The following is a 22992-nucleotide window of genomic DNA, read 5'->3' as shown; positions in this document are numbered from 1 at the left end:
TTTTACACTTTAATTTTCATATACACTATTTCATAATGCAATTTGATTAAGTGTAAAACCCTACTTTTTATTTATTGATCCTAAATATCCCAAATTCCATGGCATATCACATTATAATATAAAATCCATTTTTATAACTGGATTTTGTGATTCCATCTTCATTTACCACACTGCACAAATCAAATGGCCCTACTAAAGGAAGTACCAAGACATTTCATTTCACGACAGTAATTTAAAGAAATGGAGCAAAAAGGGGTAAATGAATAAAGGAAATATAGCATTCAGATTATTATTATCATTATTTTTAAGAAATCATTCATTTCTATCTAGAAATAACACTTTGTGATTTTAATGAGAACATGGCTGTGAAATAAAATCCATTTTCTTTTTGTAAAAAAAACATGGTGATGGTCGCTCTACTGACCAATCAGAAACCAGCAGCCCTAACCTCCCAGCCAATCAAAAACCATTGGCCATCTCCAGGCCAAAAACTAATAAAACCAAAAGTGACCAAATCAAACACTTCTCCTCCAAACTGCAAACACAACTGCTCTAGAAAGCTGAAACAAGCATTTCCCAGCACAAATACGACATCCCACACCTGTTAAGCTCCCTGTGTGTCTGTGTGTTTGGTTGTGAAGGGTTAAAAATGTCCATCAGGAGATCATACAGTGTCATCGCCCTGAACTTCTGACATTCCTCTAACCCCCCCTCACAAGAGCTGAGAAAATGGCCGGCTAGCTCACAGACACACACACACACACATAAACTCACACAGTTACCAGTCCCAAAGTCTAAGCGTGTTAATATTCCGACTGAAGTTAACTCCGCACGTACACCACACGCTTACAAACACATGCAAAGTGAGAACAACAAAGTAAAAGAGGGCTTCGGATTGAGACCTACTGTGTAGTTTGGCCTGGCAAACTTCCCACATGCTTTTTTTAATGGCTCGACTAACCCCTCCCTCTCTCGACGTCCTCTTCCTTTCCTGTCCTCCCTCCCCTTCCGCTGCATGCCAAAGTCCGCCTATCTATAGAAATGCTAGCAGAATCCCTTCCTGTTTACCTTTAACCCCTCATGCCCCTCCCCAGATCTGTGAACCTGACGGCTTTTCTCTTGACGTCACCCGTCATTCAATTCTGACCTTAGATCAGTGCTCTAGGGAGAAACAGAGCTGTCAGATTGGTTAAATGAGGCGAGTTGGCTGGTGACAGACAACAGAAACAAATGCACATACATAGGCTACTGAGCTGAATTAGGTGAAGGAAAAAAAGGCACAAGCCACTTCCGCACACAGATGGGGGGCGCAAGCACACAGATGCAGACATACAGCGGGAGGTGGTCAGGTGTCAGGTTACAGTGCTGGTTGGAGGCTCTGCCTGACAGACCGGCCCAGTTATATAAACCTCACAGATGCAGGGTCAGGAAGCAACAAAGCAAGCTGGCCACACACAGGCACACACTCACACAAAGAGGCGTATACGCACACGCACAGAGACCGGTTTTACTCACACAGAGCATTCACGCGGCACATGGTAGGAAGCCTGCAAGCAAACCCACACACACATACACACCTTGCTTCACGCCACATCGGTCATTGGGAAGGGGGTAGACGAACTTTAGCCATTTTCATTCTTGCATTTTCTCCAACACACAGACACCAACAGTGAATATAGCTGAAAACTAAAAAAACTAAGCAGCACCACAACAGCTTAAATCATTTTGCACTGGTAATGTCGAAGCTACTAACTAATGTTTAATCATAAAACCAATAGGCTGGGAGCTTAACACTAGACAGAAAAATATATATAAAATAAAATATGGTAAAAAATATATTGTACTGTATTTACAATGGTAATCCATTGTTATGAAAATGTAAATAATTAAATCTAAAATGATAGAATTGCGTATAATTACAAACAATGGTTTAAATTATATAGCCAGACACCAAGAATATCACAATCCTTTTGATCAGAAATACTGTAAAAACAGTATGTTGTGAAATATTACCATTACTTTTTAAAATAGCTGTTTTCTATTTGTATACATTTTAAAGGGTTAGTTCATCCAAAATGAAAATTATGTGATTAATTTACTCACCCTCATGTCGTTCCAAACCAGTAAGACCTCCGCTCATCAACACAGTTTAAGATTTAGATTTAGTCTGAGAGCTTTCTGTCCCTCCATTGAAAATGTATGCACAGTATACTGTCCATGTCCAGAAAGGTAAGAAAAACATCATCAAAGTAGTCCATGTGACATCAGAGGGGCAGTTAGAATTTGTTGAAGCAGCGAAAATACATTTTGGTCCAAAATAACAAAAATACAACTTTATTCAGCGTTGTCTTCTCTTCCGGGTCTGTTGTGAGTGCGTTCACGACACTGCTTACGTATGACACTTCTGACGCGTTATCTTTGTTATTGGGCGCACCAGAAAACACGTCAGCAGCGTCATACGTCAGCAGCGTTGTGAACGCACTCACAACAGACCCGGAAGAGAAGACAATGCTGAATAAAGTCATAATTTTTGGACCAAAACGATGCTTCAACAAATTCTAACTGCCCCTCTGATGTCACATGGACTACTTTGATGATGTTTTTCTTACCTTTCTGGACATAGACAGTATACCGTACACAGGTTTTCAATGATGGGACTGAGAGCTCTCAGACTAAATCTAAAATAATTTAAACTGTGTTCCGAAGATGAACGGAGGTCTTACAGGTTTGGAACGACATGAGGGTGAGTAAATTAATGACATAATTTTTTATTTTTGGGTGAACTAACCCTTTAATATTTAAATTTTCCTGTAATGGCAAAGCTGAATTTTCAGCAACCACTATGCCAGTCTTAAGTGTCACTAAATATGCTGATTTGTTGCTCAATTATCAGCTTGTTTAATATTTTTCATAAAAGTACAGTAGCATAAATCAGCCCATTTAATTCACCATCAGAAAGAAGATGGAAGATGAAAAGTGTAACATAATACAGCCCCTTTAAAAAGCAGATCCATCATCTGGATCACATACAGACAATAGGTTAGGGGTTTGTGTGTGAATGTGAGTGATGTGGATTGGTATTTGCATCCATGTTGCTGAATGTCCATTCTGCACAAAGCAGCAGCACAAAGGGGCTCTGTTCGAGTCGTCAGCCGCTCTCACTCGCTCTTTCGGTCCCTCACGCTATCACACCACCCTGTGACTCTGTGGCTGCCGCTGCTCTGCCCTGTCACTCATTCCAAACTGTTATTCACATTTTAACTAGATTGATTCTTAAACTGTCATATCAGATGGCAGTTCATTTGTTTAGTCATCTTGAACATTTTTAATTATCTGTGTAAAAGTTTTTTGTCATCATGTATGAGTCAAATTGGGTTTCATTCCACCCACTTCAAAAATCCTCACTGACCTGTTCCTTACATGCATTACATGATGCAGCAATATCGTTGCAGCAGCATTATTGAATTAAGTTACATACTTTCTGTCTGAACATGTTCAACCATGATCTTATACTTTCTACAAACATTTAACCCAAGTAAACCACACAAAAAAACAGCCATTCCCCTCTACTGCAGTTAAAGTGACGTCCAAGGTGAAGTCAGGTTTCAGTATTGAAACACCAACCCCTTGTGGTCCAGAGCCTAAGAAAGAACATTAAAGCACAAACTCGCCCCTGAGACCCTCAGGGAGAGAGAAGGTCGAGTGCATCTCTCTCATTTATCCTGGGACTGCCCCACATTATACATCTGTTGGCTTTCCACAGCCCAGTGAACATGAATGCCTCATCTCTCTCTCTCTCTCTCACTCTCTCTCTCTCTCTCGCTCAAACACACACACACAAACACACACAAAAAATGCAGACAGACACTGCAACACAAACACACGCGCTACAGGAAGTCACACGATATGAACTCTGATTCACATCCTGCCTCTGCTTTAATTAAGGATCTGTGAGGACAGACAGACTGGCTTAAGGAGGACATAAACAAAACAAAAACAAAAGCATGCACATTACTGGAAAAATTCTCAAAGAGGGTGCTCGACAAAATGATGAGCCTGCATGCTCGAAACGCCACCTATGTGAATGCACGATCGCTTTTTAGCTTTACTATCACTTGCGAGATTCATGATCGCACAAACTCTGTTTATAACTATAGAGTGACAGTACTTACCACACATTTTACAAGATTATATATTTGTCAATGGTACTGAGGATCTGCAAATCATCCACCATCCTCCTCAGTCATCTCTCCTTACACAGTGTCTACACCGGACGCAGAAACTGTCGTGTGGCACCGCGCTGCATCAGCTAAAGACTGTCTTCACTGGATGATGCGACAAAGCGACTGTTGAAAATCATTAGAAATTTGTGTCTGCACGTCATAAATAGAACGCGGCAGCAGTTTACTGTCAGGGATTTGTGCTGTCATGCCGCCCAGCATCCAGTGTAAACATCATTACTGATTATAATGAGTTCTATTGACTGATCTATATTTAATGAATCTCTATTATAGATCAGAAGTTCTATAGTATTTTGTCGTGCCGCGCCGCTCGCATCCCATGTAGACATGGTGTAATGACACTTGCAAATCAGAATCTGTATTTGGATAGGTGTATTTATGCACACGTCTGACAACGGGAGCACTCCATGTGCCCAGCAGAACTGGTGGAAAGAGCACACAATATGTGTGTGTGTGTGTGTGCGTGTTTGTGTGAGAGAGAGAGAGAGAGAGAAGGAGAGGCAGCTGAATCACTGTGCCTCAACTCCATGTGTCAGCAGCAAAGATCTGAGGGGAAAGACTATTGCTCCTGCATCAGAAGAGAGAGAGACAAAAAGCGAGAAAGACAGACAGAGAAAACAAAAGAGTTATCAGCACTGCCTGCTGCTTGCAATCACAGACTAGACAGCAATCCTGCTCTTTCTCGCTCTTCTTCCCCATTTTCCTCAGAAACTTTATTATCAACAGTTCCCTTCTGTCTGCACTCACATATAAAAACAAATCTCACATCAACAACGCAGACAGAAAAACCACAAGCCAGACCCACTCTAGGAAGCCAGAGTGCACCTCCCACTATCCTATGGTTGGCCTGACCCACATCTTGTTATAGCCTTAAGTACACTTAGCTCCAGTAAGTCCTAAACACTACTGCAACTCTTAATCGGCTGCTACAGTACCTGTCTGCAGGCCCTGGACAGGAGGAGCAGTGAATTATTATTTAATGGAGCCTTTTATCTTGTCCTTTCTCTTTCAGTACACTTGAACACTACAATGTAACCTAATGTCAAAGTAGTCTGCTTGCAACATTCCAGCAACCATTTCATTCATTCATTTAATTTCAAAACTAGGAGCTCAAAGCTGTAATCTCTGACTCACTCCAACATCCCAGCAATGAGCTTTTAAAGCCATCAGGCAACATAAGACACCTTGAGAAAAGATCTAAGAAACGCTTCTCTCACCTGTGCATTGTAAACCATTGGCACATCCTCCATGCCTTCCTCGTCCTTTACATCTTCTTGGTCATTCTCTAGTCCTGCATTTATCCAAGAGTGATTGGAGCTCCCTTCTTGGTCTAGTGCCTCCAGCTGAGGCAACAGCTCATCCCCTAAAAGGTCAGGAGCTTCACCCAGGTCAAGTCTGTTACAATGCTGCTGTCCAAGCAAGACCTCCTCAAGTGCCTGAAACCCATTACTGCTGCTTATGCTTCGGCTTGTAACCAAAGGTCCAAGTACATCATGGTTTCTTCGCTCTGCCATAGAGAATGGACAGTCTGCAGTGAACACGTTCAGACCATCTGGGAACACCTTAGAAGAGGTGAAGGGATCCTGGTCTGATTCAGAGTTATTCAAGGAGCATCGTTGTGCTGGACTGCCAGGAATCTGGACTTTTTGCTGCTGATGTTTCCTTCCAGAATTAGAAAGAAAAGGACAACCAGTATCCAAACGATTTGAACCTGATGATGGGATGGTCGTTAAAGAGTTTGTCATAGAGACTGGGGTAGAAGAGTAAGACAGAGTTGCATTTACTATAGGGGAATGCTGAGCAGTCAGAGTGTAATGACCAGTAGGATAGGATGAATCATGGCTAACCGTGCCAGTCGGGAAAGAATCGGTTGCAGGGGAAGACTGGATAGGGAAGGCCAGGTCATCGTCTACCAACCTCGGACCTTTAGCAAAACCTTGAACTCCTTGGGCTACCTGAAAACCACTGTGTTGCTGAGAAGACCCAGACATCATTGAGGCCTCAACCATAGGGTGAAAGGGACTACCCTCCAGATTGAGCGAGTTATGGTGGCCATGCGGAGAATGATTTTGAGGGATGCTGCTCTGATAGTAAAAATCGGTATGTTCCTGATAGGTCTTGTCAAGATGATGCAAGTATTGATGGGCTATTTGTTGGTGAGGGAGCTGCAGCTGGTCTGGGATTGGGTGTTGATTGAGTCTGTGCTGTCTCTGCTGAAGATGTTGATGTGGCTGACTGTACTGCTGATGTTGAGCTTGATGCTGCTGAAACTGTGGCTGCTGCTGAAATTGTTTATGTTGTAGTTGTTGTTGATGAATTTGTTGTTGTTGTTGATTGTGCTGATGGTAGTTATTTCCTTTTTGATCATGGTTTCCCCACATGGGGCTGTCGTGAAGAAACAGTCCATTGGTCTGGGGGACTTGGTTCATAGTATGCCCTTGAAATGATTGTTGCTGTGGCAAAAATGCTCTTCTACCATTGCCACCTCCTTCTGTACCAGGAAAGGACTGTTCCATTGAGGTCTGTGCCTTCATAGTGTCAAAATGAGCCATAGGTTGACTGTAGGGTATCCCATGTTGGATGGCAGAAGATCTGGACCCACCTGCATCCACCTGAAGAGGCTCCAAACTAGGCCCCAGGTGAAGTTCATCATCCAAGCACACAGTCCCAGGGGTAAACCCTGGATCATCCTGGACCAAGCTGTCAAGCCCTTCCCCAAATATGCTAGGGTCATCAAAGAAGTCCATGATGGGGTCGGTCATTGTTTGAGTTCAGTGCATTAAAGTGTCTGCCCCCTCAGCAGCCCCTACGACAGGACTGCTGGATGCAATAGGGAGCTAAACACTATCAGAGTTTGTTGAACTGCTGTGTGTCCATCACCAAGAACGGCAACAGTCTAGGAAAATGAGAAAAAAAGCATACACAATTTAAGAAATTTAAAAACACTTGGGATTCAGAACTATTTCAATAACTTTCTGCAGATACTTTATTGATATTTCATTAAAACTTATTTTTAAACAGTTCTGAAACCAAAAACATCGTTACTAGGGATGCACCAAAATATTTTTTAGCCGAAAGAGAAAAATGGCAGAAAATATATGGCATGCCGCACAGCCCAGTAGTGTTCAGTACGCAGGTTTCACTCTCCCACTAGTCATCTCACTGCACGGTGTGACGCTTCGCTCAATATTCTGCTCTATGAATATGCATTCTGTTAGCATGGCTCATGCTGATGCTCCACTCATGTATGCTCATGCTCACTGGAAAAGCAACGCTCACTCAAACAACGCACAGACAGGTCCTTTCTATGTAGTATACTTGTTCCTGTTTGTACTGTGCTGTAACGGTGTAATAGGCCTATGTACTGGACAACACTGGTAAAAATGATGCTACCCTCTCATTCACTGATCTGCTCCCCACTATGCTCTGCTCACATGCTCCAATAATAATAGCTTTGTAGAACTATAGATTATTTGAATTTGTATTTTTTATAAATACCTCTTAAATCCGATTCTGTTGCATGGAGCTGAATATAAATAATATATTGATATTTAATAATATATTTTCTGTCCGATTTCATTGCTTTCAATAAAAGTGTGGTTATTTTATTGGATTGTGTTTTTTAAATTCATTATCATTAAAATTATTGAGTTAAATTAAAAAGTCAACTTACAAAATTATTTTATATTATTTAGCCTAATAAAATAAAAAAATTTGGCTTTCAGCCAAGTGCATCCAGAATTTTCGGTTTCAGTTTTGGAAAATAATTTTCATTTCTGTGCAGCCTAGTTGTTACAATTGTTCTCTGAGCTTTGCTAATATAAGCCAGGTTCCAAGCAGGACTGGCATAATTCAGTCTTTAAGAAATAGTTTCAATTCAATTTTAAGTGTGTATTTAAATTAAACTGGCCACACCCACATTCTGGCAAATGAATTGTTCTTTCACCCTTGCTTAGTCTGCCTGTCTGCATAACATGCCTATAAAACCTCAAAGCTTCAAGACTTTTCAAACTTCTCAAAAAAAAGGCTTTCCTTTTTTCTTTTTTTAAAGTTCGAGTAGTTCATGTTAGGTACTTTAACTATTTACAGGTGCATCTCAATAAATTAGAGTGTCGTGGAAAAGTTAATTTATTTCAGTAATTCAACTCAAATTGTGAAACTTGTGTATTAAATAAATTCAATACACACAGAGGGAAGTAGTTTAAGTCTTTAGTTCTTTTAATTGTGATGATTTTGGCTCATATTTAACAAAAAAACACCAATTCTCTATCTTAACAAATTAGAATCCTTCATAAGACCAATAAAAGAAATTGGTTGGCCTTCTTGAAAGTATGTTAATTTACTGTTCATGTACTCAATACTTGGTTGGGGCTCCTTTTGCTCTCTGCCTCAATTTGGCGTGGCATGGAGGCGATCAGTTTGTGGCACTGCTGAGGTGGTATGGAAGCCCAGGTTTCTTTGACAGTGGCCTTCAGCTCATCTGAATTTTTTGGTCTCTTGTTTCTCATTGTCCTCTTGACAATACCCCATTGATTCTCTATGGAGTTCAGGTCAGGTGAGTTTGCCGGCTAGTCAAGCACACCAACACCATGGTCACTGAACCAACTTTTGGTGCTTTTGGCAGTGTAGGCTGGTGCCAAATCATGCTAGAAAATGAAATCAGCACCATCAAAAAGCTGGTCAGCAGAAAGAAGCATGAAGTCCTCCAAAATATCTTGGTAAATGGGTGCAGCGACTTTGGTTTTCAAAAATCAGAATGGACCAACACCAGCAGATGACATTGCACCCCAAATCATTACAGACTGTGAAAACTTAACACTGGACTTCAAGCAACTTGGGCTATGAGCTTCTCCACCCTTCCTCCAAACTCTAGAACCTTGGTTTCCAAATGAAATACAAAACTTGCTCTCATCTGAAAAGAGAACTTTGGACCACTAGGCAACAGTCCAGTTCTTCTTCTCCTTAGCCCAGGTAAGATACCTCTGACGTTGTCTGTGGTTCAACAAATTCCTTGACACGTCTGCGTGTGGTGGCTCTTGATGCCTTGACCCCAGCCTCAATCCATTCCTTGTGAAGTTCACTCAAATTCTTGAATCAATTTTGGTTGACAATCCTCATAAGGCTGCGGTTTTCTCGGCTGGTTGTGCATCTTTTTCTTCCACACTTTTTCCTTACACTCAACGTTCTGTTAACAAGCTTGGATACAGCACTCTGTGAACAGCCAGCTTCTTTGGCAATGAATGTTTGTGGCTTACCCTCCTTGTGAAGGGTGTCAATGATTGTCATCTGGACAACTGTCAGCTCAGCAGTCTTCCCCATGATTGTGTAGCTTAGTGAACCAAACTGAGAGACCTCGGGAAGGCTCGGGAAACCTTTGCAGGTGTTTTGAGTTGATTAGCTGATTGGCATGTCATAATATTCTAATTTGTTGAGATACTGAATTGTTTTTGTTAAATGTGAGCCACAATCATCACAATTAAAAGACCAAAAACTTAAACCACTTTAGTTTTTGAGTTGTATTACTGAAATAAATGAACTTTTCCACGACATTTTAATTCATTGAGATGCACCTGTACATCCCTGTTTCCAACAAAATTTCCAACGTTTCACTCCTGCCGCTATGACAGATAACACGCAAACACACACAGCACATGTGCAAGAATATCAGACGCACGTTGAGCAAACATAAGCCATGTAATTCGTGAAGAGAAATGACAAGCAGCAGCTTTTAATTCGTTGTTAACATTAAAGTATATGGAGCTAAAACAATGCAAGTATCGATAACAGTATCGTTTGTCCTGAAGCTTTTCAGTACTCTGGTATCGACCCAATTACATATTGGTCCAAAAAAATACCGGTTCTTGGTACCCATCCCTAGGTTTGAGGTGTAAAGATAAATGAAAGATATGTCAAATGAAAGATATAACACCAACATTTCAGAAAAAAATTATAATAACAAGAATCACTGAGTTTGAAAAAGGATAACTCCCCCCCTCCAAAAAGGAGTTGTAAACTCAGTCAGATGTAACTAATCACCTTCTCAATGAAACACATTTTCAACTGTGATCAGCTGTGTTCATTTTGATCAGCTCAGCATGAAAAGAGTTTTCCTGGAGCATTTAAGTCCTTGGTAGTGCAACTGAAGCAAACAATCAGCTATGGGTGACAAGGCACTGTCAAATGATCTCTGGAATAAAGTTGTGGACAGGCACATGTCAGAAAACCTATTCACACAAAAATTTTCAAAAGCTTTATCAATGCCTAGAAGCACAGTAAAGTGTATTATTAATTTAAAACAAAACTTGAAGATTCTGAGGCAGAAGAGACTAAAATTTAATTATTTGGCCTCAACACCAAATGATATGTCTGGCAGAAATCCAATACAGCTTGCCATCCAAATAACAGCATTCCAACAGAAAAGCATTGAGGTGGTAATATCCAGTTATGAGGGTGTTTCTCTGCAACAGGGACTGGAGCACTTGTCTGGATGTACAGAAAAATGGATGGGGCAAAATACCATCAAATTATTGAGGAAAATCTGCTGCCCTCTGCCAGAAAGTTGTCAATGGGAAAAAGGAAACTTCCAACATTACAATGACCCAAAGCACACAGCAAAACACAGTATGCAGTGGTTGAAGGAGAAAAAACTGAATGTCCTTGCATGGCCTAGTCAAGGGATTGGCAAGCTGCAGGTCCCGAGCTGCATGTGGCTCTGTCATCCCTCTGTGTTGACTCCCTGTACCCCGGGTGGGTATACAATACACAGGGGAGGTGTCCCCCCGACATTTAAAACTTAAACTCTTCCCATGCACTTTTTTGTCAGGCAAGTGTCTTAATTCAGAAGTTTTCAAGTGCCAATATGAATAAATGCTTTGCTAAGAATTCATTTGGACAACTTCAAAAGGCGATTTTCTCAGTATTTTGAAATTTTGCACCCTCATATTCCAGATTTTCAAACAGTTGTATCTCGGCCAAATATTGTCTGATCCTAATAAAAAATACATCAATGGAAAATGAGAATAAAGTGAATAAATAAGAATAAAGCTTCTTTATTCAGCTTTCAGATGATGTATAAATTTCAATTTCAAATTTAGAAGTAACTTCTGATGCCAGGAAATCCCTAAAATGGACAAAGGCAACCATCTATCACTGTAACTAAGTTAAAAAAACAAGCATAAACCTTAACTGATGAAACGTTAAGACAATAAATGATTGCTAAAATATGGTTCATGTGTGTTTTTCAAGTCTTTTATATGAATGAAACCGTGGTAATTGACATAGCAGTAAGTACAGTGCATAAGCTATTAAATAATTGTTCTGCCTTATTCTGTGATAAAAATGGAAAAAGTGTTTGTAGTATCTAAACTATTATACAATCATAACCATAAAATTGTCATTAGTAAAATACATATAAAAAATATTATAGAAGACAAATGATTGCTTATTGTCCAGCAGTGTTTTTTATTTCTTATCCATTTAAAAGAGTTTTGTTTTTTTGGTCAATTAGACATACATAAATAAATATTATTAGGCCTATTATTATTATTATTATTATTACATTTGGCATTTCTGTCCCCCTCAATTCTGAAATAATTGCGACTCCCCTTCCCTGTAACATAACTGAATATAACACTTTAGCTATATGTCATGTTATCTTTATTTGGGGATCAAATATTTTGTGGCTCCACATGAATTTTATTCGGTGGGAAAGGGTCCAAAATGGCTCTTTTGACACTGAAAGTTGCAGACCCCTGGCCTTGTCAGAGCCCAAACTTAAACCCCACTAAAAATCTGTGGGAGGAATTGAACTGAACTTGAGAAGTTCTGCAAAGAAGAGTAGGCAAATATAATGTAAAGTCTAGTAATGCAAACTTGCAAACTTGCAAAATGCAATTTTTATTATTGTTTTTTTTTCTGACATGTTGGTGTTATAACTTTCACTTGGATGTTATAAGTTACACAGAGTTAATACAGCTGGATAAAAAACAAATAGTGTGTCTGTCTTCATTTTAGGCTGTAAAGTAGGGGTTGTGATGGTGAGGAAATTTTCCCACTGGTTAATCGACGTGTGACGACACTGGTAATACTGGTATCACTGTGGGCGTGGTTCTGTATGGGTTTTTCCCTCTTTTCCTCACTTTTAAATAGCTTCTAAATACCTGTGCGCATTAACACCAATTTCCATATGAATTGCTTGAATGGACAATGACAAACTCAATTATATTAAACATAGCCTAGAACTTTTGCTAACAAACAAAATACACAATGCTATAGGACTAATATAAAAATAAAGTTTAAATGTACAAAGTTTATATGTATTAATAAATAAATAAATAAGAAACATATAATGTGTATTAGCAAAATGAATAAGAAAGCTTGGAGGCATGGCATACACCTTGATGTAAAATAAAATAAATAAATCACACACAGATTAAATACAGAAAAAAATCTTCAAACACAGTGGAACCAAATAAATAGGAAACAAATGTAAAAAAAGTCAAAAGCCTTTTGAAAATCCAAAATATTCTGAAAAAACTTTTCCTCAGAGGAACATGTTCATTATTTGTACACTTATGTACACTGACTTTTGCGTTTCGCTTTGAAACAAAATCTTATTCTATAATTGTAGTGTCTGCTTTCTAACTGAACTAAGGCTGCGTGTCCACCAAAGCATTTTTTCCCGAGGCTAGAGTCATTTTTCAATTATTTTCAATGGAATGCAGCATAAACTCAGCAGAAAAGTAAAAAGTAGTAGAACACTCAGCACAAAAGGAGAAGCACTGAGCATGTGACGTTATACTTTAAATACAAACCCAATCACTCCATTACAAGATACAACACCACACTGATGCTCTTCTAACATGCCCACTTCCTTAAGTCAGACTGAAAATAAACTCTTCAGAACACCCTGAGGCTTGAGAGAGGTGAAAGGGGAAGGAATGTCAGGGGAACATTTGGCACCATTAGTGGAGCTCAGAAACAGACATTACAACAAGCACAGCAGCTGAAGAGCTTTCAGCACCAGACAAAAACCAGGTGCTTCACACTCCCCTCAGACTTTCCTCAGCTATGGATGAGAGAGAGTGAGTGGTAACTGCATAATTCTCTGCCAAGACTTGGTCAGGAGAACGAGAGGAGCCACTTGAGCTGTGTGGGACATCTCATCAGACAGCTCATTCCATTTCATGCACACATGCACATACACGCAACCGGACAGAGAGGTTGAGAGAGAGGCTGTCCTGACCAACACCGGCTGCGGAGGAGGTCCGTCACGACCTGATGACTCATAACTCACACTGATAACAAAATGGCAGTGCACAGAAGACTAGACACGGTCCATTACTACGATACCACTCTGTGGTTTCAATCGTTTCTTCCTCTATATACCATTTAATCAACAATAATTCAACTAACACACAAACATAGACTATATTCCGTCGCTAGAAGGGGAAGCATAACACTTCAATTGAAGCTGCTGCTCCACGTCTAGACCTTTTGGTTTTGCCATTTGAAAAAGACTGTAACAGCTGTCTTATATTGATTTTAGCTTTAAAAAAAGAAAGAAAGAAAATACATGAAATAAGGGTCAGTCCTCTATGCACTATAGCATTCAAAGAAGAAAAAAAAACTGTTTAAGCATGAGCCTCATCTCATATCAATAGCAAACTCATAGCTCTGTGTGGGGATTTAAAATCATATATGCAGCTGTAACTGCGTATGTCACCAGTGTTCAAAATTACAGGGCACCTCCCATTATCTAGGGCTGGCTTTAATGGACTGTTTTGCAAGTAGTACACCTGTCTCAAACCAGGAAGCATTTGGGCAGACACATTGTAATTAAGGCTTACTGTCACGTCCTAGTCATCTAGATGAAACTGATATGATTTGAGACTATAAGCTGGACAAGTTTTTTTGCATTACACTGTTCCTTTGAGAAAATGCAGAAAGAGAGGGCTGCATAATTAATTGAAAAAATTACAGTATGATTATTCCATTTCCTGCATTCTGCTGCAGTTTGAAGTTTATTATATGTTAAGAACCAAACTGAAAATGATCAGTGGTATTTTGGAATAATCTTGATTTCCTGACACTGTAACGTACGTAGAGTAAAGCCCGGTATGCAATGTGTGCAGACAGTTAGTTGACTTGCGCTGAACTGCAGGGCTCAAACAATGAGACTGCGTAAACATACAGTGAGTGTCAGCTTCAGTTATTAAAATGGGATTTATAGTATTGCCACATTGCTTGCCTCCTGTATATTTATTCAAAATGGTACCGTTTTGTTTGTGAAGTTTACCAGTGAGGCCCTGACTTGATTTATTGATGTACACCACTGTTCAAAAGTTTGGGGTCAAGGAAATGCATACCTTTATTCAATAAGGACACATTATAGGTGACAGTAAAACCATTTAAAATGTTCCAAATGATTTCTACTTCAAATAAAAGCTTTATTTTGAACTTTCTATTCATCAAAGAATATTGATTTTTTTTGTTATTATGGTATCATTTCCACTCTTCAACATTGATAATAATAAGGAATGTCTGTTTAGAACCAAATCAGCATATCAGAATGATTTCTGATTTCTCATTTGACTCTGAAGACTGGAGGAATGGCTGCTGAAAATTGCCTTTAATTATATATATATATATATATATATATATATATATATATATATATATATATATATATATACATTTTTATCATGCAGCGCTACTGCTATAGCAATGGATCACCGCTGGTTCTTATGAAACATTGTGGCACACAACAGACTCAAAACAGATTTATGTAAACACTCAAAGCCCAGATTGCCTACCATTTTTGATCAGCCTCTTTGGCTGAGAGGACTGATTTATATGGACTGGCTTCCAAGGATAAGCCTCAGGCCAGAAACATTTCTCTTGAGAAGAGAGGCCAGAGGTGTCTTCCAGAAACTGCATCAGTCCACAGCTGAGAGAAACGCTGATAAGAGCCCTGCCATCCATTAGCCGTGCACTATACAAGCAAAAACATGTGCAACTTCCTACAACTGAAAAACACTGTGAGCCCTCCCCCAACACTCACTCTTTAAAGATGATATCTTACACAAGTCTCTTTCATAGAGTAACCTACAATATCCAATTCGATCTACATTTCTGCAATATGCCTTACATGTCTGGTTAATGAAAGAGTCACTAATATGAGGTAATTATGTGATTCAATGCATTTCACAAATTGAATCCACTGGCTTTTCTCGTGCCAGTGAGAGTGCATGACTTCAACAAGATGAGGCATAGCTGGGTGTCAGTGCTGCTGGTCTTGGACTACACACATCAGCGCATTTCCGTAGTGAAACTGCCCTGTGAGAGAAGCCAAGTCATATATGCTAGATTGTGACTCATCTAAAGAGCAGGTAGAAGTGCCAGGTGCCAGAGACCCGAGAGCTCTATTTGACTATGGTCAGGGTTTTTTTCTGGGCGACTGAAGCTGATCCTGGACCACCCCTATCAAGAAACCTCTTTTCTTAGTGATTCATTTTCCCACAGCACAGCCATGCTTAAACCAACACAACAGGTGGCGAGTGAAATTTCAACGACTTCCACATCAAAAGTGGAACAACAGAAGGAAGATACAGCTTTTTTGTCCAGTTATGCAACTTCTTGCGCCATGAGGAGGGATTGATCTCTGTAAGAACAGTTCATGTCTGTTCATTAACATTTCTGACTGATATGATTAAGCTACTGATTTTCTATTTATTCATTTTGTGCTCCAATAGCAAAACTGAATAAATAAATACAAAATTCATAATTTAAATGTTGCCTGATAACCGATGTTATTAATTTACTGTGCATCCCAAGAGAAAAAGTCAAGGAAACAACCCATCCCCAACAACAGGACTTCACTTAGATCTTCCAGCATGAGAGCAAGTCTAGTCTTAGAATAACTTTCATAAAGCACTAAGCTTAATCTGCATGCAAAAAAAAACTACACTGCCAATTGCAGTTCATAGTCATTCAGGTCTTGCAGATACAATTTAAGATGAGTGTGGTCCTTATATTATATTCAACAAACCTGTATCTATTCTTAGCATACTTCCAAACAAAGGTGCACCATACATAAGATCTTACATAACAGTGTACAAATAATGAACCTGCTTCCACTGAGGAATGACGAAAACCACTCCTTACAAAGTGAAGCAGAAAGAAACAGCTGCTTGCCAGTGCACAAAGGCAAAGGGCATAACACGAACACGTACCAGTTACAGTTCTTAGTTGATGCATAAACTTAATTAATGTAAAGCTGGCTGAACAAGATTTCTACTTTTCTAATGGAAAAGTACTTCAATTATCATCATGACTCAAAATGCTCAGAGATTTGTCAAGCAGAGGAAAATATATGTGGGCTCAAATGATCCTGTCCTGCAGCTTCCATTGACTCATCACTGAACGACATTTTGCTTCCTGATGTAAGTAAGTTCAACAGCACTTCAGATGGACATGGGTGTCGAGGTATTTATTGTTTTTGGAGCTAAAGTGCATCTCTAAATTCTTCAACACTTCCTGCTCACAGCAGTTGATTCTGGTTGACTCTCTGTGCATCATGCCTTGCCCTATATTACAACAACAACAACAAATAGGCCTATCACGCGATAACATCTTTTTATCTATTGCGATATATCGCCCCAGAAATAATATAATATAAAAGCATAATGCAAGAAGGCCAGCACACTTTCGAATGACAACAAACTTGTAATTCTCAAAAATACTTAGATCATGGAAATTAAGTATCTAAATAGTAGATGCCTTAAAAAAACTTGAATAAATAGTAAATAAAAATGTTCTTACAAAAAGTGCAAAGTAACAAGTAGAAAAAAATTACAATTCACAAATAACTTATATGGAGATTTTTCCATCTACAGATTTTTCCCGGACCTTCGTTTCTCTGTAAATTAAGGGTGCACTGTATTGCTTGAAAACACAATCCCTACTTAGCAGTCAGATGTCCGTAAGCACAAAGGCACAGATCCCTGAACAAGGCCATATCTGCAGATGAAACTATATTAAACTAAGCATTTTATTAAAGTAGTCATTTGACATTGCGAAAAAGAAAATTATTTGGTGTATTTGGTGTAATGCTATGTGTTTATGTGGTTTAAGGTATAAACATTATTTTCCACATACTGTACATTATTGTTGCTCCTCTATGCCCCACCTTTCTGAAACGTGTCGATTTTTACAAAGCTTATCATTCTGAAAAGCGAGGTGTGCTCTGATTGGCCAGCTATCTAGTGCGTTGTGATTGGCTGATTGCCTCAAGCATAAAGTTACGCCTTCTTTCTTTGCATAAACATTTGGGCGGCGTTATGCAAATCTTCCCACATCGTGACATAACCATGTGGGGCCGTGTTAGAACACGCTGTTTTAGGTAGGAGTGGTTGACTTCTTTATGCACCAAAAACTTGTAACAATCCAAAGAGAAAGGACAAATTGAAATCACATCATATGACCCCTTTAATTTAAACTAGCCCCAACTACACCACATTATGTACGAGAAGCTGCAAAAGACACAGGCGCAAGTGGAATGCAAAAAACATGGTGACATTAATTTTTATGTAAATATAATAGGCCATATATTTCTCATGTACATATATTGTGTGATAAGTCCATATTCTGATTATTGCGACAGGCCTAACAACAAACACTCCATATATAAACATATAATTCAGTGTTGAATGTTCGCTTTTATGTAAGCAGTGCACTTATGGCCAGACACTTTTATCCAAAGTAACTTAGGGGTCATTCATATAGGATGCTTTCTTGTGTCCATCCATTTATATATATATATATAATTTTCTATGTAAACAGCACTAGACAGAAATCACAGGCACTGCATTTGACATGCTGTGTCCTAAATGTTACTTAAATGTTGTAGTGCACGGTCCACATGAACAGCCCCTTTCAGTGCATTCAAGGAGATCCAGCTGAATGCATTCAAGGCTAAACTCAAGCAAATCTCTCTGGAGTCCCAGCATCTTTCCTGGCCAGATTTTACTAACTAAGCCTGTAGTAGTGAAGTCTCTGGTTTGAAACTCAGGCCAGTACTAATTTACACACAGTCATGTGTCATATAGATCTGTATGTAACAGAAATGAAACTAACAATATGATATGATTTATCCTTTATTTTACCAGGATAGTCCCATTGAGATATAAAATCTCTTCTTCCAGGGAGTTCTGGCCAAGATGGCAGCACAGAAAGTTTCACATAAACCACATACAAACATAAAACTCAGAATCTTTCATAAAATTTTGTCCAGCACTCAAAATAACAACAAAAACTACTTAACCAAACACAATCCCTACACACGTTTCCCTTAAATTGGTCAATAAGAGATTTTTAAAAACTTTTAAAGAGGGGAGTGCTTCTATCATTATTATACTCTGCAGCTCATTCCATAACCAGGGAGCACAGGAAGAGAAGGCAGTTTTACAAAGCTATGAACGTACTCTAGGAACCTTTAAAAGCAATTTAACTCTAGATCTATTGCTATAAGTACAGGTGAAATACGATAAAAGACGACAAATATAAATTGGTAGTTTTCCTAACAATGCCTTAGCAATAAACATCAGCATGTGTATTTTTCTCCTTTGAAACAAAGAAGTCCAACCCACCAATTCGTACAAGGTACAATGATGAGTGTGTGAAGAGGCACTCGTCACAAAGCGCAAGGCAGCATGGTATACACAATCTAACTTTTTTAGAGAAGATGAACTTCAAAACACATCAACGTAATCTAATACGGAGAGGAAACAACTTTGAATAATTCTCTTTCTTGCTTCTAAAGGAAAACATTTCTTTAAATGAAAAAGGAAACCCAGTTTTGGTCTTAGCTTTTTCAAGAGATTTTCAATATGTACATTAAAACCTAATTTTTTTATCTAGCCTTTATAAGTATTTATAACAATTTACTCTTTCTATACAGTCCCCTTCTAAATTTAAAATCGGGCAATCTGTTTTAATGGAACCACGGGTGAAAAGCATATAATTTTTTTTTTTTTGTGTGTGTGTTTAAAACCAGTTTCAAATTTGACAATGACAGTTGCAAAGTGACCAGCATGGCTGCAGTTATAGTACTGTGACCTGATCTAAAGACTGACTGAAATTCATTTAAAATTTTATTTTCAGTTATAAACTGTTTTACTTGATCATTTATAAAAGATTCAAATACTTTTGCCATCACTGACCACCTTGAAATCGGACGGTAATTATTCATCTCAGATGGATCACCACTTTTTAACAAAGGTAGAATCATAGCTGATTTCCATGCACGAGGAATAACATTTGATTTTAAACTTAAATTCAAAATTGAAGTGATGGGCTCCGTTATAAGATCTGCAGAAATTTTTAAAAAGTAAGGCTCTATTTTATCAGATCCCGCTGATTTTTTTACAATCCAAGTTAGATAAGGCTTTATAAACTTGTGTAGCTAAAATAGGAGTAAAAGTGAACAGCTGAGAACAACACGAAGCATTTGCCACATTGCCTTTTACATTATGTTCCTTTAAATTACTAAAGTCTGTAATTAAGTCAGCAGTGATAAAATGGAACAATATTTTCTTTGTCCCGTATTACACTCTCCTTTATTTTTAAACAGTCCGGCAGACTGGTGGAGTTTTTTTTTACCACCAATTGATTGGGTCAACTTCCAGAAATTAGTCGGATTGTTCAAATTTTCATTCATCATATTTATATAATAATCACATTTAGATTTTTTTACCAATTTTGTACAGTTATTTCTTATTGTCCTATAATTTACCCAATCCATATTATTATTTGTTTTCTTTGCTTTAGCCCATGCATTATCTCTATTTTTTATAAGAGAAGATATTGACTCATTAAACCAGGGATTATCTCTACTTCTTACTCTAAACCTTTTAAAAGGTGCATGGATGCGATGTGTTTCTGAAGAGAACCTGTTGGGTGTAGGCCTATGAATATGGTAGCATTCATAACAAATACATATGGATGATTCTTCAATTGAAGGAAGTTTTGTGTCCCCTAGGATAATTCTGAATAGTATATTATTTTCTTTAAGTTCCTTTTTTGGACCTGTTGCCTTCCCAGACCGTTCAACCTCTCTTTAAAAATCGACATTGGCCTTTTTCCCTTTTTTATGACTTAATTTTACTTAACAGCATCTTCCATCGGTCAAGCCTGTAATGCTGTCTCTGTCTTTCCAGATTAGCAGTACGAAACTAGACTCCAATAAAGATGAGATCACTGTACCTTCCACAGCGTTTCCAACTTTAAACGTGCGTCCTCTTCATATTTAGTCACAACAGCGAAGGAACATGATAATCCTTCAAATACAAGCTGTTATTTTCCTGTTACGTTCGCCCGGAGCTCTACTCTCTGGAGTGCGCTCGGTCGCTGTTAGTTCAGAACCACCGCTGGCTGGACACTCAGTGATGTCCGTGTCGTGTCTTTCACGTGGAGCTCATATCGTGACAGACTACTGTACCTGAGCTCAGGTGCTACGAGTGTTGCATCCAGACTGGGATTCCCTTCAGGCAGATGAAGTCAGTCTCTCTCGCTCTCATCGGGACTGACAGCTACCTGAGTTTCAGCACTCTGTAACTATCTTTAGACTTGGAGACTAAACAGACAACCTTACTTACCAAAACGAAGTCAAATCCTGCGGTGACAGCGATCATTGACGGCGAGATAAAATAGCGAAGTTTTTGGCGTAGTTAATATCGCGGCTGGGCGACCTCAGCGGCTTCAGCGGTGCTGACGTAAGATGACGATAAACGTACATTTGCATATGCGTTAAGTCCTCCGTGATTGGTCGAAGTTGAATTCGTTTGTTTTGGAATAACTGGGACGCACGTCTGAGTCTACAAATTGGGCCTTAGCAAAGATCCATATTGTGTACTTAAAATGATACTGGTAATCTGTAACATAAGCGTACTGTACGCAAAACGTGAAGTTAGACCGTTCAACAAAGAAGATGGCCGTTCCAGGACGTCAGCCAATCAGCGAGGGCTTTACTTTGACTGTGAATCAGCCTGTGGTAGTGGAAGCAGTGGGAGGAGAGACGTGGGGGAAAGTTGCAGTCGGCGTCTCTGATATTTGATCACCTCCTATGGAGCTTTTGGGAACTGCTGCTTGTAAACACTGACATGACAACTCTTGCAGAAACTGGAGCATGTCAAATAGAAAATGTGTATAATCAATAACTAAAATGACTTGTTTTATCTAGCACCAATTTATTCTTGGGTTCCAAAGCAAATCTCTCTCTCTCATATATATATATATAACTGCAAATATCAGAAACACTGACATTTGCTTTCACTTAACAAAATCTGACCAGTTTCATTGTTTATGCATTTATTTGCTTATAACAGTAAATAATAATAATAATAATTAAAGCTGCAAGCAGCATTTAACGGGGTTCAAGCATTTAAGGCATCTGAGGTGGTCTGAGCCAACCTGGATGTATGGATGACAGTTAAACACATCCAAAATGGAGAATAGGCTGACAGACAGACACATGCACTGAAATTATATGATTAAACTAGTTTTTAAGAGTTTAGATGTCATTTTCAGGTTTCACTGTAATCATAATGTGGCAAAATTTTAAAAACTGATATGCCTGTATGAACAAAATGGAAAACTTTAACTCAATGATATTTAAAATGTTGTAACAGTGTTTTTTTATTGTTTAGGCATGAATTCATAAATCCTTTCAACAGTACGGTTTAAATTAGCTGAATTAGTGGTTTTCCGCTGCCATCTAGTTGTTATAAATGGCAATTTCTCATACATCAATGTGTTAATCCTTTATAACTTTTAGTGGTTTTTTTGCCCTATCTCTCTTAAATTTTGCATGCTTGTTTAGAATGAAATTATGAATTATTTTACACAGTTCTGATAATTTGTGGGCTTTCTGTTTGTATTAATAGGCCTTTGTGTACACTATGCAAAGAACATATTATAAAATTACTGGTTTATAGTTGTCCAAATGCAATTGTTCAACATGTTTTTGATAATAATTGACCTTCAGAGTCTAGAGAATTGTACTTCAGTGGTTTTATTGATTTTCAGCTTTAAACCCTTGGCTTAAACCCCTAGTTTTCCAAAGTATTTTTTTAAATAATCTTGAATATTTAATTAACAGCTTTATTGACAACATCCTAGAGGCAAGGTTGTTCAGAATGAGGAGATCTATCATATGATATGAAGATCTAGTGTTTGTGTGAATATATGAGCATTTATTAAACAATTTGAGGCCATTTACCATATACTGTACATCTTGTGTTTTGAGACCTTTTCTACTGTTATAGCGCCACCTATGGTCCGATCTCCATGAAACTACGCATGCTTGTTAAGAGTCATCTGCTACATGTTTGCAGCAAGTTTCATAAAGTTTTGAGTTTTCCTTTAGATTTTATAGGCTTTTGGGTATTTTGGCCACGCCCCTTTTCTAAATTAGCCTGTTATAGCTAACCAAAGGACAAAACTTAATTTTTTTTTTTATAATTATTGATCTGGAGAGTCCAGAAAATTGTTCTGTAGTGGTTTGATCGAGATTAAGTGAAAATCCTAGGACAAGTACGCAAAAGTAGGTTTTTAACACATTTGTGAATATTTAATGAACAATTAGATTGACAGCATTAGTCCCAGAGGCAAATTTGGTCAGAATGAGGAGATCTATCATGTGATATGAAGATCTAATGTTTGTGTAAATATCTGAATATGTTGTACAATTTCA

At 38.5% G+C, this 22992-nt stretch overlaps 1 protein-coding gene across 8 annotated transcripts in view; it reads right to left on the bottom strand.

The window, feature by feature from the left end:
• Positions 1-22992, bottom strand: part of LOC132106607 (chromodomain-helicase-DNA-binding protein 9-like) — a 263046-nt gene that overhangs the window by 47327 nt on the left and 192727 nt on the right. For 5 of the 8 annotated variants that reach the window (XM_059512444.1, XM_059512465.1, XM_059512484.1 and 2 more), the window contains exons 1-2: positions 20897-21020; positions 5459-7137 (exon numbers count right to left, since the gene is read on the bottom strand). The exons of 1 other annotated variant lie outside the window; for it this stretch is intronic. In XM_059512444.1, the coding sequence (XP_059368427.1) occupies positions 5459-7003 (1545 nt within the window). In that variant the 5' untranslated portion in view covers positions 7004-7137; positions 20897-21020. Of the gene's footprint in view, positions 1-906; positions 1025-5458; positions 7138-20504; positions 20774-20896; positions 21021-22992 lie in introns of those variants that run through there. 2 more of the 8 variants (XM_059512456.1, XM_059512501.1) reach the window with 2 other exon arrangements.

The sequence above is a fragment of the Carassius carassius genome, chromosome 2 (genome assembly GCF_963082965.1).
Source record: "Carassius carassius chromosome 2, fCarCar2.1, whole genome shotgun sequence".
NCBI lineage: Eukaryota > Metazoa > Chordata > Actinopteri > Cypriniformes > Cyprinidae > Carassius > Carassius carassius.
Note: the sequence above shows the minus strand (reverse complement) of the source record. Positions and strands in the feature narration are given on the sequence as shown.